This window comes from Amphiura filiformis, chromosome 9 (assembly GCF_039555335.1).
Source record: "Amphiura filiformis chromosome 9, Afil_fr2py, whole genome shotgun sequence".
Lineage (NCBI taxonomy): Eukaryota > Metazoa > Echinodermata > Ophiuroidea > Amphilepidida > Amphiuridae > Amphiura > Amphiura filiformis.
Genome location: NC_092636.1, coordinates 23129848 through 23156694, shown reverse-complemented (window position 1 = coordinate 23156694; position 26847 = coordinate 23129848). Strand labels below are relative to the sequence as shown.

The window sequence follows — 26847 nt, the reverse complement described above, 5'->3', positions numbered from 1 at the left end:
GTACAATGAGTTTAATAAATTTTTATTGTTTTTATATGAAGGATTATGCCGTAAGGTCTAAGGGCAGCCCTCAAAATACTTTTTTGAATAGCTATTTTTGACAGATTCCGATTCCAATCAAAATAGCCCTCATGTGTATTTTGCCATTGACAATTTTTTTTCCATGGGGGCTAGCTATTTTGGGAGAATTGGGGGAGAATTGCCTTTTCCCCCATGAATTTTGACCCCTGGTATCGAAGGACCAGAATACTTAGTCATCATTTAGGCCAAGTCGCCCCTACTTGCAGCTGAATTGCACTTACTCTCTGTAAAATTATATACCAAATTATTCTTATTATAATTCAATCAAATGTCATTCCTCGTCAAGTGTTGACAAAGGCAACAGTGTTTGCTGAAACGTTTACAAGTAAGTGCATTATGCATAATTGGATCACATAGAATGAACATTGGTTACTGAATTTCAACATTTCAGGTAATTTTGTGCCCGGATAGCGGCGGGTTCCCAGTGCATTTTTCGGGGGGTAACCGGTACCGAAATTGCAACAAAGAAAAAATCAAATTTTTTTTTTTTATGTTATTTAATTTTTTCGGTTTTGTAGTGTCCCTGGACCTAGGCCTAGGATCATTCATGGTTGACCTAAAATAAAATTGCATGATGTTTATTGAATTTGAATGCATTTTGATATCATTAATCGAGTATGACATGAATACAAATTATCAATTTTATATTAAAAACAAACAATCATGCAATTTTTTTTTTTAGGTCAACCATGAATGATCCTAGCATTTAGGTCTAGGTCCTGGGACACTACAAAACCGAGATTTTTTTTTTTTTTTTAATTTGGGCACCGGGCAGGGTATTTCCTGCCCGGTAGCATAATTTCGGTGGGTACCATGAGCCCGCCCAAAATCCCTGGCTTAATATGTACCGTATGCATAATTCAAAATCAAAATCAAATGAGAGCATTTAAATTTCATGGAATCATTTTAGCATTGCAATATTCCAGGTTGTTATGGAGCTCCAGAAGTGGCAAGGAAAGAAAAAAATAATCTCAGGAGATTCAGGGCCCTAACTTAGTAGCTTTAGGCCCATCTTAGTAACACAGGGCCCTGACTTAGTAATTTGGGGCCTGAAGATAGAAACTTAGGGCCCTGAAATAGTAATTTAGGGCCCAACTTAGTAATTTGTGCCCCGACGTAGTAACTCTCAAGGCCCCAACTTAGTAAGTCGGGGTCCGAGCTACTAAAGCCAGGGCCCAAGTTACTATCTTGTGCCCAAGTTAATAAGTTGGGGCCTGAACTACTAAGTCTGGGGCCCAAGCTACTAAATCGGGCCCAAGATATGTTTTCTTTCCATGCCACTTTGTGGGCTCGGTAGATTAATTTTCAATTTAATCTTGGTAAGAAAAAATGTATTAAATTAAAAATATTTTAATTGATTTTTTTTACAGATGAAATTTGAACTTGTACTGCTGGAACTGAAAGGAACCACCTGCAGCAAGAAGCTAAAGCAAGAGAAGAGAATGAGATATGTACCAAATTAAGCTGAAAAGGTACCCGTCGGCCATTGCAAATCCACATACACCTTCAACAAAGAAGAACCCCCACCACCGGACTTTACCACAGTGGAACTCATATAATTTTGAAATACATGTACTGACCACAATCGCACCCTGGGCCACACGCCCACACCCTTACCCTGATCAAGTTTACAAATACTCCACACCCATACCTTGATAAACTATATGTATGTGCCTATTCAGACTATAACTCTGTTACAGCTCTAGCAGAGATGGAAGTGTTGTTGGTCATGCATGTACTATGTGTATGTACCTGTGGACTGGACAATCTTATTGGTAAATCAGCAGTGTTCATTAATAGTGTTCATTTAGGCAAAAAAAGTTGTTTGCTTGTCCTCGTCCGATCAACTGTCTCATCAGACCGACTGTAGAACTTTTTCTTTCTTTTTTTTGAAAATTTAATTTTAATTTTTACAAAATAAAAATAAAATTAGAGCCAAATGCTAGAATCATTCATGGTTGACTTTAAAAAATAACGTTTTGTGTCTTAAATATGTAAAGAAGTAAAGTTATAATTAATTTTGTATTCATGTCAATGATGTCATGGTCTATTAATGGTTTCAAAATGGATACAAATCCAATGCATTTTGAAATCATGTTATTATTATTATTATTGTTTTTTACAAAGTCAACCATGAATGATCCTAGCATTCAGCTCTAGGTCCAGGGACACTACAAATCCAAAGTAAAATCCCAATTGGGGTTTACTCAAACATGGTACTGATACTCGGACGAATCACGGTACATGTACTTTTTTAAAAACTTCCGAGTCCCACTGACCCAACTTCTGAAAGTGATCTATGGACAAGCTAACAATTTTTTGGCGTAATTGTAGATAGTGAAATTAAAATCAAAATTTGGAAATTAAGAATGCACTTTTCAATAATATAGGGTTTTAACTAAATAAAATTGGGGATCAATGCCAGTCAATATTATGTTTTGATGAATCCAAGTGTGTGAAAATATTTGATCTAAAACATAATAATGATAAAATTGGATGCTTAATTACGCCCAATATTTATTGGTCTCGCTATGAGTTTTCAAATATTGGACTCGACTACGTCTCGTCCAATATTTGAAAACTCGTAGCTCGACTCAATAAATATGGGCTCAATTGATCAATTTTATATCAAAGTAGGCCTTATAGGGTGTTCAAACCAATGCTTTTCATCTTTGTAAAATTAAAATGGTTTAAATTGTTTTAAAATTCTCATCTGCTCATCTAGTCCTGAGAAATAAAGGAGAATGGTAAACTCAACAGCCTCATCTCCACTTTTCTTCATCAAAATGGAGATTTTGGTATCAGTGTACATGTAAGGGGCTGTGCAATAATTATGAGCCCCCGGTAAAATTTCCAAACAGCTCGCCAAAATCGCTTGCCCCCCCCTCTCGGCCTGCTTTTTGGGATCCCAATTTGAAAACTTTAAATGGTTGTAAAAATTTGCATATTTACGTCTTTTCGTACTGTTGTCCTAAGCCTTTTTAGAGCATTTTATTAAAAAGGCGCGCCATGAATGTGTGCCAAAATTGCTTGGCCCCCCCCTCTTGGCTTGCCAAAAGTGCTTGCCCCCGCTTTGGCTCACCAAAAATTCTTGCCCCCCCCTCCCCAATTTTACCCTCCCCAGGGCTCATAATTACTGCACAGCCCCTAAGTCAGGGGTGTGATTGGTGCTTTTTGAAAAACCCCCCAAGGCAATGAAATTGCGAAGCGGAGCGAGCGAAGCGGAGCGAGCGAAGCGAGCGGAGCTCTCGCCTGTTGCGGCGGGGGTCCAGGGGCCCGCTTAAGGGCCCCTGGTGGGGTCCAGGGGCAACGCCCCGGTGGGGGTCGAGGGGGCGAAGCCCCCGAAGCCAGAGGGGTTTTACACACTTGAGCACCACTGGAGATGCAATTTCATGGGGTAAAATGCAAAATGAGAAACTGTTAAAATACTTCACTTTATAGTATAAAAACATTTATTATCTGTGAATACATACTTCCAGTATCACATCATTCACATACACATGAGAAATTGCATCACCATTTTTGCACAGTACAGTGTGTCTATAAATCATCCAGTCAGGGTTCTAAGGAATTTTCATTTTAAAATTGGAGATTTTCTCATATCCGGAACAGAAAATTCTGGAAATGTGACATCTCTGTTAAGCATTTAGCTCTTGGTCCAGGGCCACTCCAAAAGCGGAAAAAAAAAAAAAAAAAAAAAAAAAAAAAAAAAAAAAAAAAATTTTTTTTTTTTTTTTAAAATCAGGATTTTTTTTTTTTCTTAATCCCAAAATCCGGAAATCCGGAAAATCCGGAAAAATCACACCCCTGCTAAGTTCATATTTTTCTCATTGTCCCTGTGAAATATTGGGGCTGAAAGATCATATATTTTTTGCTTGGAATTTATATTTCTTAAAATTTTATGAATAGGCTATTCTACCTCCGCCGAATGTGAAGTGTAGCCTACATTGTACAATGCTTTGAATGTTGCTATTTCCTGTTTGACTACCTACATTGTACCACAATGTAATTCATAAGCTGGCTGCTTTATTATGATTCTTGTAAGGACAAACTATTCTTTGAGACAAACTATTAAATGGCATGGCCTATTATTCAATGTTGATATTCCTTTAAAAATTATGTTTAATGTTAAGTATGCCTATTCAAAATAATACAGTTTCGACACTGCCAGTAAAATGTTCTAATTTTAAATAATGTTTTTATTATAAAAATGTAAGACTTGTTTAATCATGTATTTTTGTTTGAATTATACACTGACTGCATGTTGGACTACTCGATGTGTTTTTTTTTGCACTATGTTAGTTATGTCTTAGAAAAATAAAATGACAATGAATAATAATACAAATTTACATGTATCTATGTGTTTGTTTTCTGGTGTAAGGACTGATCAATAAATTAATGGTTGAGGGTTTTTTTATGGAACATGAAAAAACCTACAAATTTGTAAAATTGCTAGGGGAAAAATGTTTTGTTCTGATGAGGGGAAAATGGCCATTTGTGGGGGTGCTGCAGAGAATTTGACCAATCAAAACCATTTTTTTAAAAAGAAATTTGGATATAGGCCTACCAAATATTTTGGCCAAATTTAACGCAACTGAATTGTCTTAATTTGTTTTCTTGAACAAAAATTTGGAGACTGAATTTCAAACATTTTGGCTACTGACTATACTGAGAAAATTTTAGGCAAATGTTTTTCATCTTTGATTTCCCCCCCTCATTTTTATGCCCCTCCCCAAAAATCCTGGCCCCACTGGACATATCAAAATGGTTAGTGCAGTCATACAGGGGCTATCAATTTCTTCGGACGTGGGGGTCCCAAATATAGGGGGGGGGTCATAATTTTTTGGGAGAAAAATAGGGAGGGGGGGGTCATAAAATTGTTGATGCCCAAAATGTAGGGAGTCACAAGTTGACCACAGATAGTGTGTTTATTTTAAAAGACTGATTTTAATACAATTTTGAGCCTGTTTATGGGGATCATAAAATCTTTGTTGCCGAAATAGGGAAGGGGTCGCAATTTTATTGACGCCAACTTTTGGAAAATGTGGGACCCTCCCACTTCCGAAGAAAATGAGAGCTATTCAGCCCAGGGGCATATTTTAATTTCTCATGATGATTGCCTAATATTTAGAAAATCATGCCATATTTATTTCAAGAGCATATTTATATTAATAATTTATATAATCATAAACACTATATCCCCACGATACGGGCATTTTGGGTTCTTTTTTATTTTATGCATAGGCCTATGAAAATTACTTGTAATTATTGGCTATCTACGGTAGACAGCAAATTCGTCATGATAGTCTCCTCTGCTGCCGGTTTGATCCTACTCACTCAATTATTACTGGCGGAGGAGGAGACTAAAGCCTGTGTTGACCTACCGCGCATGATCAGAACAGCCTAATTAATTATTAATGACATCGTAATTCCATTGTCAAAGTGCTATTCTTTTTTACACCAAAATAATTCAGGCCTCGAATAAGGCAACGTGAAGGATTGTGGGTAAAAAAGGCGCCGCCATTAGAGGCCAGAAGGATTCAGGCTAGTCGACTTGTCCGTGGTCGAGCTGTCACGGAGGTCGAGTTGTCAGAAGTCGAGTAGTCCGGAGGTCGAGTCGTCTGACATTCCAGTAGTGAACCTTGACATAGTCCCAAGTGATGTGTTTCGTTGTTGACAACATTACAAATTCACAAACTAACTTACCACTTAGCTGCATTCGATTCTTCACCAAATCCAATGGCTGCACAAAAAGTGTTGCTCCCATTCTGCAAGAAATAAAATGTACAGTGGAAACTCGTTAATACGAGATCGCTTAATGCGAGAAACCGCTTACGGTACTACGAACAGAAACTCGTGGTCCCGATTTTCCCCTATTATTTACTGTACAAAATAAACTGTTTAATACGAGGTAAATAATACGAAATCCGCATAATACGAGCACTTGCTGTCAGTCAAAGCTTTTGTTTTCTATTGTTTTTATGATGGATAAAACGAGCTAATTTCCCAAGGTAAATTAATGATTTAAATCATGTGAGTTGACAAAATACTCACTCGAGACATCACTTTAGTGGCCAATGAGGATTCCCTTTCCTATTTTTAGATGTTATAAAATCAAGTCATGACGAAATTTGCCATATAAGGCCAATTATTAAACTAGCCAATCGCAAACGCGGAAGTCCGCCCTTGGATCGAAAGTGGGAAACCCTTCAAGGCATGTTTACTAGCTGCTGGAAGTAGGGGAAATCCCGATATCGCCGTATAATTGTTTTATTTGTTTACGATAATCAGCTTGAGAAAATCATCTGAATTTCATCAGAAAGCTGTGAGAATTTAATGCCTTTTACCGAAAATCAAAAACAATTTTTTTATCATACCGATTGAGGGAATTTCGAACTGTGACATTGCTCGGAGGCTGCAAATCTAGTATACAATAATGAAGACGGCTATGCAGACTCGACCAGTGAAGTTTTGCTTGTACAGCCCACTGAGCCGACTTTAATAGGCTTAAACACATGCAGTCTTCCGACACATATTTTGTACCTGACTTTTAAAACGAACTCCGCTTAATACGAGCTAAACATGCCGACCCCGGCGATCTCGTATTAACGAGTTTCCACTGTATAACAAAAAGTTGTAATATAATTTAACTTTTGTGTTAAAAATCCAGTAAAATAGTACTCACTTTCTGAGCTTTCGATGATCGGTCATCAAAAGCTCAGAAAGTGAGTACTATTTTACTGGATTTGCCTACCAAAAATTCACCACATGAAATACCAGTATTTTTTTCCAAGAAAGATACGCATGCACAAAGTATCCTGAAAAGTTAAAAATTTTTAAAAACAACCCTTTTTTTAAAACAGACGTTTTTGACCCTCATTATTTAATAACAGGATTCAAGCAATCCGTGTTCAGTACCCTAATTCATGTTTTTCTGGTCATGTCCGGAAGTCTTTTGATTGATTCCACTCACATGCACTTTTCATTATAATTTAACATGGAATAAAGCAAAATTTACTGAAAAAAAAGAGATAATCTGATTACTGTGTTACAAAAATGATATCGCGACCTGTGCCATGGTTGATTTGATGGGAATGACCCACTTTTTAATGGTACTTTTTAAGCATGTAAGCTTACTCAAAATGAAAATTATTCATCCAAATTTTAACTTACCCCGCACTTCCTCCGAAGAGAAATTTAATTGGTTTCGGAATATGAACAGGGGGAGCCTGAGGAGCATTGCTACCGCTCGAAGATGACATTTTGAATTCTAATAATATTTTACAAGCTCAATTTACGACTTTCCTGAGTTCAACCGATCATCAGTGAATGATATGCATGCGTGACGTGCGTGCCGTGTACAGCTGAATGGCGAATTTCATTGAAAGGTCACGTAGCCTCATCCAAGTCTGGATGTGCACTGTTGTTTTCAGTGAAGTGAGGAAATACAGGTCATGTCACTGATGCAAGAATTGAGAATGAGGATATCGCCGGCCGGCCGGTGAGCAGAGTTGATTTGATTGATTGATATAATGTTGATTGATTGATATGCATGTTGATGTTGATTGATTGATTGATTGATTGATATGTTGTTTGATCAATCGATATGTTGATCGATTGATTGGTCGATCGATCAATTGCTCAGTTGATTAATCGATCGATCGATCGATTGATTGATTAATTGCTTGATTGATTGCTTGATTGATTGCTTGATTGATTGCTTGATTGATTGTTTTTCTCCTCCAAAAGAAAAAACATTTGGGTGACGCGTTTAATATACGTGACGTAAAATAGGCGACGAGCTGTGCGAGACTATGATTGCGCAATCAATTATTCAATTCCCGGCATGAAGATCTATCTCTATCTCTATGGTTGAGTCGGCAGGGAAATTAACATCACGCCAATTTCATTTTTGATGATGATACTGTTTCTGTGTTGTTAGAATTTTCACGTAAATTGAGGGAAATGACAGTCTACCACGACGAAATTGAGATCGAAGATTTTGAATACGACGAGGAGACGGAAACCTATCATTATCCATGTCCATGTGGAGATAGGTTTGAAATTACTAAGGTAAGCTTAAAATTTAGTACATTAAATGTATGTAAGTTTGTAACTTGTAAGCTTTTAAAAGGGGGTACTACACCCCTGCCCAATTTTGTGCCTATACTTGCATTTTTCTCAAAAATTATAGCGCATTGGGGACAAGTAAGATATGTATATTAGGCTAAGTAAAAAATAAAACATGTTTCACGTCCGGGTTTTCAAAAAAAAGGAGGAAGAGGGGGCTTTTTATTTTCTATTTTTTATCGCAAAATTGGTGTAAATACCCATACTTAGAGCTGTTTTAGCGCATACAATCCGTTACATACAATTATGCCTGGAAAAGGAGGAGGCCCTTTTTTATTTGTTGTTCTGAGATTTACACCCCCTCTAATGATCACAAAACCTTCCTAAAATGTTTCTTGTATCTTAACAAGGCTATAGAAAGCATCCCAACTTCCTAGACATATTTTTTGAAAAGTTATAACTGAATTTCAAAAAATAAAAATTTATTTGAGAAAACCTCAAAAAAGGAAGCGGGAGGGGACGTGAAACATGTTTATTTTTTTATTTGGCCTTATAGGGGCAAGGTCAGGACTACAACTACTGTAGGCCTACTGGAAATCTTATTTCAGCACAGACAACAGTTGTGGAGTTACAGTCAAAAATCATTAAAATGAGGGAAAACCAGTATTTGATCAATAAATCAATAACTACTTGCTTTGAGTTGCTGAATTTGCAGTACAGTAATTGTTAGAGTTGGGCGACTAAGTCGCCAATAGTCGTTAGTCGCGACTATTACTGATAGTCGCGACTACGACTATTGAAAACCAAAAGTCGACTAATGCAAGTATATTTTTGTGTTAAAAAATTACTTTAAAAGTGCCAGTTATTCGCACCAAAACCAACCAAATACTAACATATAAACTGCGAAAAATGTGAAAAAATGTTAGTCATTGTCTTACCAATAGTAACACTAACCAACAAGTAATCATAATGTCCATAAATCATCATTAAATTGGTGTTATTACCTTGTTGTCGAACTACTTTCCCACAAGATAAAAGCCGTTAAAAACTCGAATTACTTAGAACTGTCAAACATCTCATTATGATTATAATTTATGCAGCGATAACAGGTGTAGCAGCGTCATAGCGTGCATGTACAGACCCAGGTTGGGTGTTTGTACCAACTACTGAAGGTATGAGATTATTTCAACTTTGGAAAGAAACAGCGAGAACTTCCGAGAAGTGTTTTCCAAAAGGGAAAATTTTGGAAAATATTATTAGATTAGAAGTACTTTTCACGTAATTTCAAAAAGCTATGCTTATTGTGGTAACAGAATATTTAGAAAGCAACAGGAAAATAAACAAATTAGCTGACAAACAGTCGTAATGTTGCAATGCCACCCTGTAGCGACAAATGCAGTAGTCTAGATGAGGTCAGGTGACGTAGGTCGGAGGTGAAAGTTAATCGTACATGCACGATGCAACACGTTCATGAGCATACCATGGAAAATATGCACTGCCGTACCGGCATGTTTACATATTTCCATGCACAGCAAAACATGGAAACGAACGAAGATCGCTACTGGAATATTGAAGGTTTGAGAAAATATATGAAGTTTCTTGTGCTGTTGCTGGAAAGTGGCAAGTGAATTTAATTGAACAGAAAAGTTAGGCCTATATTACAGCATTTTACAGTCAAATATTTGCATCTTAAACGTGCGATACAGTGTAGCAATTTGTATCGCAACAGTGCTGGTTTGTGTAGCAATTAAACTGTGATGCGATGCCGGCAATCACGGGTCCTGTAATCATGCATTATAAATACTAAATTGCCACCAATCTTTCACCCGATTTTTCAGTCCAATTTTAACCACAGATAGTCGCGACTATAGTCGTAGTCGCGACTATTTGCTGCCGACTAGTCGACTAGGAAAAAAGTGATAGTCGCCCAACTCTAGTAATTGTAGTCCTTGCCCCTATAATATACATATCTTATTTCTATAATTTTTGAGAAAAATACAAAAATAGGCACAAAATTGGCCAGGGGTGTAGTACCCCCTTAAGGGGGTACTACACCCCTCGATAAATTTGTGTCTATTTTTGCATTTTTCTCAAAAACTAAAAACACACTGGTAACAAAAGTTATGTATATTATAGGGGCAAAGAATCCAATTACTACATGTACATGTACACTGGAATTTCAGTGACCCAAGACAAGCGGTTCATTATTTATGATCAGAAATAAGGTACCGCTAGGATGTACCTCATTTCGTATCATATATACATGTACTGAACCGCTTGTCTTGAGTCACTGAAATTTCAGTGTAGTAATTGGATTCCTTGCCCCAATAATACAGATTAGCTTGACCTATTGGTCAAATTTATTGATGTTTAAAAACCCAACAAACAGGTTATCATCAACAAGCACACATACAGAAACATATAATACAAGTGTTTTAAATAAAACAAGTTACAAAAATACTTATGTTATCATGAGCAAAAGATAAAATATTAACAAACTAATGAGGTAAACAAGTACTTCCGGGTTTAAATATTTACATATAAAGCGGAAGAGCGGTTGACGTCATCGCGTCATATGACAAGAAAATTAGCATACATATCAAAACAAACGTTTTACAGAACACACTTCACGTGAAATGAATTACAGGTTTTTCATCAATATAGCGCGAACATTAAAAGCTGATCTAACATACTCTGCAACTATTTTAATAATATCAAAGTCACTAGCACACATAATGTTAACAAAATAATCCATGTCAGAGAAATCATCTGTGACAAGAGCATCATTAATTTGAGAGACGAGAGTAAAACGTATGTCATTATAGGCACAACTTTTGTTACCAGTGTGTTATTATTTTTTGAGAAAAATGCAAAATAATCACAAATTTATAGTGATGTGGTCGGCACCGTTTTTTATTGTCGACATGTCGATATAATTCGTATACCGACGTCGACAGTGTGTCGACATAAAAAAAATTCTAAAAAAAAAAAAAAAAAAAAAAAAAAAAAAATTTTAATTTTCAAAAAATATTTTTGGCCAGAAAATCAAGTTATAGGCCCAAACATACTTGTTATTAAAATTTAAAAACCAGAGAAATACTTCAAAAAAAAAAAAAAAAAAAATGCCAATTTTTTTTTTTACAAAGTTGAAAAAAAGTTGTACATTTTAATTACTTTTGTTTCTATTGAACAGCTAGCAATGCATACTAATTCAATGTGTCCCTGACTGTTCAATAGAAGCAAAGGTAATCAAAATGTACAAGTTCATCCAACTTTGTAAAAAAAAAATTGCCATTTTTTTTTTTTTTTTTTAGTAGCAGTATTTCTCTGGTTTCCAACCTTGAATAACAAGTCAGTTTGAGCCTATAACTTGCTTTTCTGGCCAAAAATATTTTTTGAAAACTAAAAAAAAAAAAAAAAAAAAAAAAAAATTTTTGTCGACATGATTTTTTGATGTCGACATGTCGGCATATGTGCCGACGTCGACATTATGTCGACATAAGGCATGTCGACCACATCACTACAAATTTACCACAGGGGTGCCTTAAGGGGGTACCACACCCCTTGATAAATTTGTGTCTATTTGTGCATTTTTCTCAAAAACTAATAACACACTGGTAACAAAAGTTATGTATATTATAGGGGCAAGGAATCCAAGGAATTTCAGTGACCCAAGACAAGCGGTTTGTTATTTATGTAGGTATCCCAGGCAAACCTTAGTTAACACATTTGCTAGTCAGCCAAATTCGCCGACAATGTCAATGCATATTTACATAGAAATTTAAAACAACTGGCCGAAGAAGGAAACCTACATTTATAAATATGTTTTCTATACTTCACTTGACCCAAATATATGATTTTTATGGTGATAAGACAATCGCACATGGAATTTTAGAGGATTTTGATAGCAGTTCCATTAAAAAAAGCTGCTATCATAATGAGACTAAGATCTAGAAACACCCCGAAATGCCGTTTTGGGGAATTTTGCTAGCTGAATCTTTTTGATGAAAGTCAATCTTTGACAAGATGTAACTTTGCTACGGAAAGTGCTATGAAAAAAGGTTTTCAGTTTTGGCTTTGTTTACTCAAGAGCTTTAATTTGATATATAAAATGATGCAGTTTGATGGCAAATTTGAATTCACCTGGCATACCTACATGTAAGTTTGTAACTTGTAAGCTTTTAAATACAGTTTATATGAGTTAGTGGTTACACTAAAGTTTATTATACAGATACAGGGATTGATGCAACCTATTGTGCCAAACCAAGTAAAATAAATAATAATAATAACACGGTCCAAAAATATGGCTTGATTTGTAACTCATAAATTCATGAGATGTAGGCCTACTGACAGTGATTTACTTATCTTTTCAAATTAATTTTCAGGAAGAACTAGAGAGTGGAGAAGAAGAGGCAACATGCCCAAGTTGCTCACTGATAGTGAAAGTTATTTACGATTTGGTAAGTTCAAGAAATTTGTAGGCCTATTTGTCATTGCTCGAGAACTCTAGCCAAGAATTTGCTCACCGATAGCTTCACATTCTAGGCTAGAGACCTTTGCATTCAAAATCTAGTCGGATTCGCTGAAGCATGCCACAGTGTAAAGCAATGGAAGGTCAGAAGTAAACACAGCCGATCACGACAGGCGATTGCATCAAAAATGTTGCTAAAATTACACTTCAACAAAATTTTAGACTGTCCAAAATACGCAACTCTTGCTCAAAAGATACAGTTGACTCATCAAAATAACTTTCATTCAAATTTCAACATTAACAGAATAAATAACCTCCGGTGTAAAAAGTTGCACCGCTGTCTGACCGAAAAACCATAGTAAAGTACTCTAGCATCGAATGCGTAACTATTGTGTGCAAATTCAAAGCTAGAGTTCTCGAGCAAATTTGTCAGTGCTTAAATTCTGTTTGTAACCATAAATCGCAAAAAAACTTCTGCAATATTAAAGTATCTAGGCTAATATGGGCCATGCAATTTTTCTTTTACCAATCCTACCGAGTGTTTAAATTATCTCAGCCATCCATCTATCCATCAATGCATAATTTTAAGAAGAGTTTTTCTCCTGAGATGGGCAATGAGTTCCATGCTGTGCTAATTTGGAACTAATTTGCTTGCTTTTAAATTTGCAAGATTTCTTACAAGAAGTATATACGTGTAAAAGAACACATTTGTGACACGATCAAGGGAAATGAGTCGGATGTCGCTAATATTGATTTTGAGATGTTGGCAGAAGGTGTTAATATGTCAAGTACTATAGACATGATATACATCATTTTAAAGCTAATTTCAAGCAGAATATTTTGGTTGAATATCTCAAAAATGATGATTGGCGACTTCAGGGCTCAGTTGTGCTAGATGGTTACATTTGGAACTAATTTGCTTGCTTTTAAATTTGCAAGATTTCTTACAAGAATTATATGTAAAAAAGAACACATTTGTGACACGATCAAGGGAAATGAGTCGGATGTCGCTAATATTGATTTTGAGATTGGCAGAAGGTGTTAATATGTCAATTGTCAAGTACTATAGACATGATATACATCATTTTAAAGCTAATTTCAAGCAGAATATTTTGGTTGAATATCTCAAAAATGATGATTGGCGACTCAGTTGTGCTAGATGGTCACATTTGGAACTAATTTGCTTGCTTTTAAATTTGCAAGATTTCTTACAAGAAGTATATACTTGTAAAAGAACACATTTGTGACACGATCAAGGGAAATGAGTCGGATGTCGCTAATATTGATTTTGAGATATTGGCAGAAGGTGTTAATATGTCAAGTACTATAGACATGATATACATCATTTTAAAGCTAATTTCAAGCAGAATATTTTGGTTGAATATCTCAAAAATGATGATTGGCGACTCAGTTGTGCTAGATGGTCACATTTGGAACTAATTTGCTTGCTTTTAAATTTGCAAGATTTCTTACAAGAAGTATATACGTGTAAAAGAACACATTTGTGACACGATCAAGGGAAATGAGTCGGATGTCGCTAATATTGATTTTGAGATATTGGCAGAAGGTGTTGAAATTCTTTTGTTATATATTGTTTTATAAATTGACGTATAAACTTCGCAAAGAAAAGTGGTGTCAACATGGGGTTTTCAGTTTCTGAATGCTAGTCTAAATGTTCTCTTTAGAAACATATGTAAAACTCATTTTCGACCAGGGTCGACATGTGACTCATTCCCCTTGATCATGTCACATTTGTGCATTTTAATTTTTGCGGTAGCTACGTACGCTGAGCGTCAAAAGTGCAAAAATGAATGTACAATGGTTCAAATAACAGGCGATTTTACTATTGTTCCAACTATTGTATAGCTAACCAAGGGTCATCTGTTCTGTTCTGTTGGCTCATCATTCATTTTACAAAATTCTGATCTCTCAAGCCAGTCCCAACAAATTATGTATCCTTATGATAGATCTGTGCACACAGCAGGGTTCGAAATACTTTGAAAAATTTGCATAGCAATTTAGGCCCCAAAAAAACCCCAAGTTTGTTTCCTGTAGCGCATGATTTCGCTTTTTTTGACGGCTTATGTGCGATTTGAATTTTTTTTTTTTCACTTACAAAGAAAAAATCGCAAAAAAAATAATATAAAACACTACTGGAGTAAACATTTACACATTACACAACAAATAAACAATATAAATATTCTTGAATATGAAGAAATGTGATTTTTTTTTTTGTGAAAACCCACTGTAAATTCCCATTCCAATTTGCAGCGAAAAGGGTTTTTTTTCCACTTCAATACATGAATTAAAAATTTAAAAAATGCATTTCGCATTTGACTTTTTGGACCTGCTACAGGAAACAAACATGTTTTTTTTTTGCCTTATTGGGAAACATTATTTAGGGGATGTTCTTTAAATGATATTAGCATTGTGTTTACATTGTAAAAATGACTATACAATCTGGAAGTTTTGTAGCAAGTTGTTCAGGATGAGAGCATTTAGCTCTACTACATGTACACCAGGTAAATCAAACGCTGACACACAGTAACTTTTACATAATATTTCTTTCATTTTCTATATCATCCAATGTATTTTAACAGGAAGATTTCATGCAGGGAGAAGAAATTGCAGCTCCAGCAAAGAAACAACTAGAGATTGCTTAAAAACATTTGCAAATCTTGACTACCAGTCTGAAGGAAGACTTGTCAACCTAGCCTTTGGAAAGCACTTCTGAACAAGATTGAACTCTTTCAACAAGTGCAATTGAATGTTTTGTTGACAAATTATGGCACTGGTAAAGGGTGCAAAAGTGAAAGTGAGGTATTGGACATTTGTGACTAACAAAGGTTACAAAGAAGTGAATAGGTAACACAGGGATGGCAGCCTGGCAGGTCATCATTTGTTTCCATGGTAACCAGTCCCAAGGTGGTGAAAATGATAGATGGATTTGTGTCTAGTGATGCACCGATCACATAGTTTCTAAATCTGTCTGATTTTGGCATTAGACGTTCTGAATTGGAATTGCCTAATATGCCTATCTATTGAACCAATTAATTTTTTTATGCAAAATCAGTATTTAGACTTCAAAATTAGCTAAGAGTAGGATTTTAAAATATTTCCCAAGAGAAGTTTTTATCAGAAGATTTCGTTCGGTACTCTTGTGCCATCTTCAGAACAGATGGCACTAGCTGAAGATGGCACTTGCTAGTGTACTAAAAGCTCAGCCCTCTGAAAAGGACTTCTCTAGGGAAAGATTAACTCCTACCTATGTTTACCGACCTACATGTAGATAGATTACTAAGTAATTTCAAATTGAGCGTAAGCTAACATTTTGTATTTTACCAAAAAGTTGATTGCTTCAGATCCAGGTGGATTGGTGCATCACTATTATGTGTCCAGTTTGTACCCCTTTGTGCAAACACTTATCAAAACAAAGAGTTGTGGATTTGGACCCAAAAGGCCTGTGAAGTGCATTTTGGCCATTTGAAAAAAAATCACTTTTGAATTTTGTCACATACGTACAGGGTCTTTTGGCTCAGATCAGGTTGCTATTTTTTGTACCTGAATTTTGGTCATAACAACCTATATTGTCAATGCGTACATTGGACCGCATTATAGAAATGTTCCCAGTTTTGGTGAGGATCATTTTAAATCTCTTTTGGCAAAATATGCACTTAGGGTAGGGCCATTTTTGGCTCTAAAAAAATTAGAAATCTGTGAAATTCAGAGCCGATTTACTTCCGTGTTCCGATTGTATGGAAAGTGCCATACGGCTGAGTAGTTTTGCCGGCTCTCTCTATCATGTCATCCTCCGCTGTGTACATTAAGCAGTGTACATTAAGTAATAATGGTTTGGACAGTAATCAGAATACAATTAAATTTAAAATTTTGTAACTTAAAATCTGCAAAGGTTTCAGTAGGATGTTTCCCCGAGCAATAAAGAGAGACACAAAGGAAAAATTTGACACAATTTACAAAATGATAAAAAAACCTTTTGTTGATGTGGATGCAGGAGTGGATGTAATGAGTTTTTTGTTGCTGTGTGAGTATATGATGCCAAAGTCCACTCAATAGTAGAACATAAGTATCCACATCTACCGTAAATGAAGGTTTTTAAAGGTTGAATATCAAATGAGTGTTACTAATTAAGCTTTGGTCATTGTGATGTTTTTAAAATTGGCAGTAGTCTATTGTGCAATTTTTTAAAAAAGAATATTATAAATACTTTTGCAAAGTATATCTTATGGCCTAGACACATGTGGAATGGTTGCTTCACTGAGTAAATAGCAATGTTTGCTTCATGTAAAGTTTGTTCAGCTTATAATTGGCGAAAAAATAAGATTCATAATTCGTGTATTGATATAAAATGGTGTGCATGCATACGGGCACAGCACTTTTTTACACTAATTGCATAATGCATGACTGACACATGATTTTGTGAATTTTCGCAAGTGTTAAGTTGGAAATTAGCTGTGCAGTAATAAAAACTTAATAATTTTTGCCAGTTATAAGCCGAACAAACTATAGTACTGTAGAAGTATAAAATATGATATAAAATATGATGCGATTAAAGGCACTATCAATAATGCCAGCAAAAGGGTAAAAAAGCAAAAATTAGGATACATGTCAGTAACATATATTATTACTTATTTGGTATTTTTACTTATAAAATATTTGACAAAAAGGAAGAAAACGGCATTATTGATAAATGCATTGTGCTATTATACGGACAAACTCCCCTAATAACATTACAAACCTGCCAACTGTCCCTCTGAATTTGGAGGGACAGTCCCTCTTTTGGGGTTTTCCAAAGTGAAAAAGAAGGACAGTCCTTCCTGAAAATGTCAGTGATGCAAATTCAAATGTAAGAACAGCAGAAAATGATACAAATTTCACTTTCAAATTTTGCTATAACATTCTCTTTTAATCTTCATGTATTGTGATATAGTTAGACCTGCAAAACTGAAAGTATCGCACACCTCAACTCTTTGAATTTGTCTGTTCCTGGTACATGTGTTTGCCTCAATGTCTCTCTTTCTGACTTCGGTAGGTTGGCAGGCCTGCAACAATGATTCAAATGTGACATTTATTATTAGGTCATTGTTGGCTTTACAACTTTCTGGGTATGTTATGATAGTACACCATTCTTTTTTACAAAAGTACAAAAATCTTGATTTTTGATGTTTTAGTTGTTTGATTTAGGGAATCACTGCAAAATGAGCCATTTGAATTATGGATAAACAGCGCTCAGTGAAACCTTGTTAACACAAAATTACTGGGGCCTGGGATTTCAGTTTGTTACAGAAATTTGTTTTATCATAATCAGGTCATTATTATATATATGCTGGGGACTTCAAAAAAACTTGTGTTAACGGGTTTCCACTGTATTATACATGTATTGTTTTAGAAACCTATATATATATTGTTTTTAGAAACCTACCTCCAGAGGCATTTCTTTGCTAGTAGTTTGATTAATTTTCAGCATTTATTAACTGTAATATTATTTGGATCTCCAAAAAGATTTAAAGTAAAAATGAAAATTGGATTTGGGTTATACATGGAAACTAATCAGGGATTGACCTTTAATTTTAATATAGAATGTTATGTGAAAATACAGTGTGCAAAAGAATTAAGGTACCAGTTATGTTTACCCCTGTATATCCTAAATAAAGACAGATATGTCAAAACTAACACAATTAAGCAGGTAATAACTGTACTCTTTAGCTCTGATTTAAAACCTCATTTGTTGAAAATTAAAGAAACGCTGATCTAAAATCTAGTAATGGTCTTAGACCTAACCAATGAAAGCATGATGCTAGTTTTAACATGCTAATGGACAGCACAGTGCTAGTTCTCTTGTTCAATAGGGCATGCAATAGAGCAAACTGCAACGTTTGAATTTGCTTCTTCCGGGGGTTTTGGATTGTTGTGTCTTTATTTCTTAAACAATTTCAATGAATGAGGTCTTAAATTCAAGCTAAAAGATGCAGCTACAGGCTGCTGGTTCCAATTATAACATATCTGTCTTTATTGAGGATATACAGGCGGTGCACACAACTGGTACCTTAATTCTTTTGTGCACTGTAGTCGGCAATTTTAACCATTGTCTTTTTATTCATTTTAGTCCAAAGAAGGTATTTCCAAAGTTGAAAACTGATATTGAATTCTTGAGATTAATTTCATGTGAACATGTAACAAGATGTCTGGTTCGTTATAAATTCAGTGATTACGGCTTCAACTGTTTTCTGAACAAAGTACAGTGTGAATTTATCAACTTCATTTTTTTACCACCCATTTGCAACTAGGATACTCAAAAAGTCTTCGCAAGACTCCCAGGGGTGATCATGATCAGTCTTTTAAGAAATTGAGTTCCAGTGTGAGATTGTTCCAATTAAAGTGGACTTTTCCCGATCTTGCTAAAGTCACTCACTACACCCCCAGGTTCAGAAGTGTAGAGAGAACTTTTATAAACAGAGGGACAGTGATAACACAAATGCAGTGTCAGAGGGGGTGAAATCAGGACATTTCCTGGATAAACTGACAAATCATCAAGAAGGCTCTATGCCCTGAATGAGGTGGCTCAAGCCCCCTGTCTCCCTCTGGTTGTGCCACTGTTCATTTTACTCATTTATTGATTTCCGCGATACATGTACTTTACAGCCAAGAATAGATGCAGCTGATTGTTAGTTTAAAATTAGTGTGTATATTCCACATTTCCATAAAGAAGGGAAAAAGCTCTTTTTTATTACCATTTTGCCTTGTTATTAATCACCTATATATATAAATGAATAACATGTTGGTAGTGGACTGATAGAGTTTCAGTATCTGCAAAATCTTGTTTTGCCTGTTCTACCCTTCATGTTTACAAAGGTACACAAAATTAGCCTGTTGTCAAGACTTCATTGAGGGATTATGCTGGTTTACAGGTTTCATACTTTCTGCCGCTTGCCACTGCAGTGTGACACTTCATCATGCCGCTTGTACTTATCTGCACGCCACCAGAAGGGCAGCGACATGACTATGAAATCTACCAAAAATTGTTTCCTGTTCTCATATGTCAGAGCAGCGCTGCTTCCGAGTTGACTTGAATTAAACTCTAAGCGATCTTCCACTTTGGGCGAAGCGGTGGAGTGATTGATATATTGGCTTGCCGCTGGTCACCGCTAGTGTTTCTGGTGCGGCTGCGCAGTGAAGTAAAATCATCAGCAAAGCAGCAAACGGTAGGAAAGACTGAAACCACCATAGGCTTTATTCTGTAAGCTGTATAATCCCTATCTTGATAATAGGTTAACTCTGTTCCTGTACTCATAATGGGAATATCTTTTGCACCCATCTTTATCAGGGAAGATTAAAGGATACAAATTTTCCTACTTGGGCAATTTTGAATTTGAAGAGAGCAAAACAAAAATTCAACTGTCTGTGACCCAAATCCTTGGACAGGACATGTCAACAAAAACACGATATACATGTAGCCTTGTATATATTTTTGTATCAATATTCAATATTGTTTCAATACAAGGGATACCTTGAAATGACTACTGTACTGACTAGGTGAACATTTTCAAAATTGGGTTTTAATTGAGTGTCCCTGGACCTAGAGCTAAATGCTAGGATCATTCATGGTTGAGTTTTTTGTTTTTTAATCGACAAGTTGTGTTCATGTTTTAATGATTTCAAAATGTATGGATAGAGTATATAAACGCCTCAAAAGAAATAAGTCCCCCTCTGAACATGTCGTCATAACATCGTAAGGTTTCATTTTGTACCAACAAAACTAACTTTGAAATAATTATATGACTGTTTACTAAGTGCTGTGTGAAAATGAGAGATTTCCATGACTTCAGGGCTGAATGAGCCTAAATTGAAGGCAAAACTGCCCTTTTCAAAAGTCACAAAGTAGGCCTATGCTTGTCACAAAAGTTGATTCAAGACTTGTTACTAATGGAAAACCCCATGTGTTTGAGTGCAGTTTAAAATCCTCACCAAGTGAACATTTACTGTAATGTGTATCGATTCTTGATCATTCAGCCATGCAAATCCCCTTGGTGCAGAGTTCAGCACAGTGAGTTGTAAGATGGTCAGTTCCATTCCTTGTCCCAATACGCCTTGCAGTTAACAAGCATAGGCCTACTTTGTGATTTTTGGAAAAGGCACTTTTTGTCTTCAATTTAGGCTCATTCAGCCCTGAAGTCATGAAAATCTCTCATTTTCACACAGCACTTAGTAAACAGTCATATAATTATTTCAAAGTTAGTTTTGTTGGTACAAAACGAAACCTTCGATGTTATGACGACATGTTCAGAGGGGGACTTATTTCTTTTGAGGTGTTTATATTAAAAACTTTTTTAAAGTCAACCATGGAGTTAATCCTAGCATTTTTATTTTTTTTCTTTTCTTTTCAATTTGTGGAATCAAGGGTGTGTCAAGTGGCAGTAATTTGTGTGAATGCGGTAGGAATAAACTCACGACAATGAACTCAAATAATATAAAATGAGAGTATCAATAAAAATTTTGATCACAATACGGTAGGCACATGGTATACAAATGTATATTGTGCCAAAACTTCACACATTTTTTTGGTCGAATGAATGAATGAATGATGCATTTTAACTTGTTCACAATATCATGTACTGTTTTTATGTTTGACACAATGAAAGAAATCATGTACAACAGAAGCACAAATGTAAATAAATAAGTTTTTATTTTATACATGTGTATCTTTGCCTCATAAGAGTAACATTTTGGTGTGTTAGAATAACAGTATTCACCCATTGCATGGTTCCACCATGTGCAAGGAGAGCCTCGATCTGGCAGCATGCATGAATTGAACCAGGAACTTTGTGTTAAGTTATGTAATTCTTCCTTTCATGTCATGCCAATTCGAGGCTCTCCTTGCATCATGGCGGAACTGTACAATAGGCGAAATGCATTCTTAGTGAAACAATAAGCTGTGAATGCATGATTTACAACTTTACTCTGGTTGTAATAAATGTAGGTTTAACCCTTAATACATTACCAGCAAGTACAAAATTAGCCCATAAATACCAAATACTTTATTACAGACCAAGAACTTTAGTACTGATGGGCAAAATGTGACGCAATCAGATCACTGATTCCACTCAGACCAAAGTCAGACATCTGATGTTGAAATCACCAAGTCCCTGACATACTTGGTTGCAAATTTATCAACTTTTTGTATGCTTTTTATTGGTTTCTACTTCTCTGAATTTTGCCCATATCTTTGTTTTTGGTCTGATTGTGTCACATACATACCATCATGATTTCTAAAGAGATGAACAACAAATTATTCTACAGTAACACTCCCTGAAAGTGACATATGCGGGATGCCAAGCACAGACAGGCATAGACAATGGTAGCGGGCCATGCACTGCAGAAGAGAGACTGTTGCCCTTGTTGTTTGACATAAAACAGATGGACATATTATTTTGAAAAGACAATAGAGGTTATCCACTTCACTTATGTGTGACTTCAAACAAAAGGCGCTGGTTCCCGTAGTATTCCTCATTCAAACCAATTCAATGCACAACCTCTGAGTTACCTGCATGACTTTGGCGGGCTATTTTGAAACAGTCATGGTTGCACATCCATGTACTTCTTTTGAAAGTCCTAAACAAGGTATAGCAGTCGTTGATAGGATATGCAGCTTATAGAACATGGATAACCTCTATACATACAACAGCCACCTCTTGAAACTAGTGCCTTGGTACCTACTTGCTCAAATAGCAGTATGTACAAATTTTATTACAAAATATATGCAGTTATTTTTTAATGGGCCTTCCTTTTTACATGGGAGATACATATTAAGGTTGGTATTAATTAAATTCATTTTAATATTAGGCCCATTAATTATTAACCACATTTCATTTCATAACAAAATTCACACATATGCTACTTGAGCAAGTGTAATTATAATTAAGCACTTCCTAACCCTAACTCTCCAAGTGCTCTTTGGTGAATGGAAGGGACAGAATGAAGGAATAAAGAGAGAAGATGAACAAAGAAGTTAATTGTTTGGGTGGGATTCGGATTTGAACCCGAGACCCCACACATGCCAAGCACTAGGCCAGTAGCTATTGGTGTTTCGCTGGCTCGGCCAACAAATCTGTGTATATATATGTCTTCGGGTGATTGCATCATCAAATCACATCGGATGCATGCATGCTCGGTAGCTTTCAGCTGTAGTATTTTGTAGTACGCGGTGTAGTTAAGTGTGGGTTATAGCCAAAACAAAAAATGTACTAGTATACCTTAGTAGTAACTACTACACAAATGAGGTTTTTCACAGTAAAGCTTGGATTTGTCCCATTTTACCTTAGATTACATAGGTATGTAAATAAGTATGTAAAAACTTGCAGTTCAGAAGGCCTAAATAAGATAATGACCCATAGCAGCAAAACATCCCTGAATTCAGTCTGGCAAGTTTTGAGAAATTGACAAAGCTTGAAAATTAGGCAAGCCTAGAAATTTATATCAATCTAATAAATCCATTATCACAGAGATTCTCCTAAACTGATTTATGTGAATCTGAAGAAACTCGTAGATTTCTTGTGCCTACACCAGGCTCAGAAATCTGACGCGAATTGATTCGCATAGATTCTTGTAAAACTTCAACCGGGCTAATCCAAGTCAATTCGGGTAAACATTGACAGTTAGCAGAAAGAAAAAAGATGTACTTGTGAAGTACAGAGTTTGACTCCTGTTTGACTACTTACATGTATAAATTCATATTTTAAGCAACTGAACCCCCAAATGGCAAATTATGGTATAATTTACATAATACTGATTTGAGGGGGGCATTTTAACAGCAAAAACAGCCATTCGTTTGCATGGACAAATGTGAATCTATCAATTGTCATCTTGGATTTGGTGACTGCTGAATCAGACTGATCGAGGGCAGTATTTTTTGCATACATTGTTTTGGGCAGCGGGAGGTAGATAGGTAAATTCCGGGGTAAATTAGGCAATCCTAAATTTGCGGGAATCAATGTCGCAAAATTCTTCCGCAAATGCACTGCCATAGATTTTTAGGCCAGGACACATGAAAGTAAATGAATGAGAATCTTAATGTGACACAATCAAGGGAAATGAGTCGGATGTCGCAAATACTGATTTTGTGATATTGGCAAAGAGAGTGTTAAAATTCTTTTGTTTTATACTGTTTTCAGCGATTGATAAATTGATGTAGCTTCACAAAGAGAAGTCGTATCAACATGTTGTTTTCAGTTTCTTTACAAACCTATATAAAACTCATTTTCGACCAGGGTCGACAATGTGACTCATTCCCCTTGATCATGTCACAAATGCTATTGCTAGAATCTAAATTTCAGCAATGTGACACCAAATTCTACCCCTGCCTAAGAAAAAAGTTAAGGATAATATTAACTTTTAACTAGACCACTTTCTTCAATTAGTGCTATATTTTGCTGCAAATGATCACAAATTATTTTTTAATAAACTTAAAGAATTTTAACACTCTGACATTTTCCTGAGGCATGTGTAATATGTAAATGCATATCATGGCACATGAAGTGCTCTAACCAGTTGATAATGGCTTGTAATTGCGAAGCTGTATACATTAAATTAAAGCCATGATTTCTCTGTGATACGGAAAAATGGAAAAATTCACGGAATTCGGGTTTGCTCACGGAAATTTGAAAATGCCACAAAATAGTGAAAAAGTGTGTAAAATGTGTTTTTTCTTTTGTGTTGATTTGCAAAACAGAACAAAGAAAAGTGATTTTTAGCTGTAATCAACCATTAAATAATCCATTATAGCATTAATTCTAGGCCCTACGATGCAAGAGTCTGGCCATACTACTGATAAGACAAAATGCACTTTTAAAACATGTTGGTTTTTCACTTTTCAGTGCTTTATAGTGGAAAACGGAAAATCACGGAAATCATCCAATTTGTAACACAGATTTTAAATTTTGTAAGACGGAGAAATCATGGCTTTACATTAAATCTCAAAGTTGAGATCACTCAAACAATAATCATAATAAATAAATAACATGTTATACATTTCATGACAGGAAAAACAAATAATTAAAGTATTACTGCTTAAAGTATTAACATAAAGCACAATTAGGATCAATTATAAATGATACAAGAGGATACCTTAAACATTCAAACAACTGGAAAGAAAAAGAGCAAGGTATACCGACTTGATGTGGGGAAACAAGTAAATTACCGATTAGTTGGTATACAGGGTGGGGCAGAAAATAACAAATGCAAGCACAGAAGTAGGTAAAGTTTGAAGTCAAAAATTACCAATTCCAAGCCTACGGCCCACAGAAGTGTTAAACATGCAAAAACAACAGGAATCAACACAAATACAAAAGTGCACCAGTTGGAATAAGTGATGAAAATTTCTGTACACATTAGCAGATATGCTATTAAACCAAACAACAAATGTAGGCACAAAAACAGGCAACGTTTGATGGCCAAAAATTGCCCATCCCAGAGCCCATGGAAGTGGAGGTACATTTAAACAATATAAAAGTGCACTGAAACAAGAGTTGAAAACCACTGTGCACATAAACAGACAAACTAAAACAAAAAGACAGAAAATGCTGAACTAGCCTAGCTCCCAGCCAAGTCCTTCAGGTACCTTTGACAACACAAATACTATTACCAAGTCCTGTGTTTACCCAAGACTTTCATTCATCAAAGCAATACAGCTTTAGTTTGATCAGATTGTAATAGGCGGCAAATGTTAGGCTTTTACGCTGAAAAGTAGGGCTATTAGTTGACCTGACTGCAGTGGCGTATCGTGGGTCATCCGATTGGGGGGCACGGGTCTGATTGGGGAGGGCGCGCACCGGGGCTGATTGGGGAGGCACAAGCCATTTTTCGCCATTTTCCTCGGGATTTTTAAAATTTCAGATCGATTGGGGGAACGTGCCCCCCGTGCCCCTATGATGCTACACCACTGCCTGACTGGTGTATTGTCAAATTATAGGACTTGAATTAATAATTTGTGATGCTCAAAATGAAACATTTTGATATTAATCCACAATGTTATAAGGCCTGCCGATTACGAGCTGATCAAAGCATGGAGGTATATAAATAAATAAATAAATAAATATTTATATACCTCCATGATCAAAGTATACAGTAGATGCTCTCATACTTATTCCTGGGGTGCCATTTGACAATGGAGTATCATCCATACTTTTATCCTGAAAATGACCCTATTTATGTGAATCTTTGTTCATAGATGATAGCCACTTGTCAATTACTATACCACATGAACCCTATCCTTTTTCGCTCATTTGCCCCCCCCAAATATTTTTGGGTAAATTTCCGAAAAAAAATTCCTGGTGCCGCCACTGGGTACCATCAACTCTATGTATGATGAAATGATCAAACTGATTCAAGCATTACGCAGTCAGCCGGGATAACACGATCTGCATGGGTTTGAGTCAATCCTGGGCTTGCCTTGGCATGGAAATTCATTTGCCTATCCCAAAATGTTCCTATATGTGCCCATCCACCACAAACTGGTCGTAAAGTCAGCATTTTCCATTTTAAGATACAATCAAAAACAGTATATGGATCTCTATGTAAAATATATAAGAAAGTTGACCTTTGATGAACCATAACTTCACTTCCAGATGTCCGATGAAGCTGGTTGAGGTGTCATTTTCAAGCTACAAGTGCATTCTTTCAAATTCTGCAATAAACAGAAAATGCTCTAGAGCCGACTTTACTACCACTTCGTGGTGGATGGTCACATATGGTCTGGGTAGTTTATCAAAGTTAATTTGTATCATTGCGAAGCAGTGCAGAATAAAACTAAGGGATTCTTTCTCACACCCATTCACTGCTTAGAACATTATATGTAGTGTATGAACAGCGGTTCATGGTTCGGAAAGTCACATAAAGCTTGTGGTCCAGAAGAGTTAACCATATGCATGTTAAGTTGGAGCTAAACTGGCCTCAAAAAGAAACTTATAATTTTTCACAAGGTCATATTTTAAAATCCTGTCCATAAAAATGAACAAAAATTACACACAGGATTACTTCAATTCTCTACTCTAAACACATGTCAGTAACCAAGCAGTTGTCCAACTGACATAACAGTAAAATGCCATGACACGGAACAGCTTCCGGGACCACATTCACAGGCGAATAATTGGAATCCAGCAAAAAAAATCTGTGAAAATGCGTACAAGATCCTTACACAGGTGATTATTTCCAAA

The 26847-nt window shown here is 35.9% G+C and overlaps 2 protein-coding genes across 3 annotated transcripts in view; one reads left to right on the top strand and one right to left on the bottom strand.

The window, feature by feature from the left end:
* Positions 1 to 7452, bottom strand: part of LOC140160758 (mitochondrial 2-oxoglutarate/malate carrier protein-like) — a 34451-nt gene extending 26999 nt beyond the window's left edge. The window contains exons 1-2 of one of the 2 annotated variants that reach the window (XM_072184058.1): positions 7255 to 7452; positions 5788 to 5849 (exon numbers count right to left, since the gene is read on the bottom strand). In XM_072184058.1, coding sequence (XP_072040159.1) covers positions 5788 to 5849; positions 7255 to 7343 — 151 coding nt within the window. In that variant the 5' untranslated portion in view covers positions 7344 to 7452. The remainder of the gene's footprint in view (positions 1 to 5787; positions 5850 to 7254) is intronic. The other variant, XM_072184057.1, reaches the window with a different exon arrangement.
* Positions 7453 to 7990: 538 nt separating this feature from the next.
* LOC140160755 (diphthamide biosynthesis protein 3-like) lies at positions 7991 to 19317 on the top strand. The gene is made up of 3 exons (XM_072184055.1): positions 7991 to 8154; positions 12537 to 12611; positions 15223 to 19317. Exons 1-3 carry the CDS (start codon positions 8047 to 8049, stop codon positions 15283 to 15285), a joined length of 246 nt encoding a protein of 81 aa, XP_072040156.1. The 5' UTR covers positions 7991 to 8046; the 3' UTR covers positions 15286 to 19317.
* The last annotated feature ends 7530 nt before the right edge of the window (positions 19318 to 26847 follow it).

Excerpts from the sequence above, each read along its gene's own strand:
- LOC140160755 (XM_072184055.1), top strand. The coding sequence starts at position 8,047 with ATGACAGTCTACCACGACGAAATTGAGATCGAAGATTTTGAATACGAC. Across the intron at positions 8,155-12,536 it reads ATAGGTTTGAAATTACTAAG|GAAGAACTAGAGAGTGGAGA; the intron begins GTAAGCTTAAAA and ends ATTAATTTTCAG. Across the intron at positions 12,612-15,222 it reads TGAAAGTTATTTACGATTTG|GAAGATTTCATGCAGGGAGA; the intron begins GTAAGTTCAAGA and ends GTATTTTAACAG.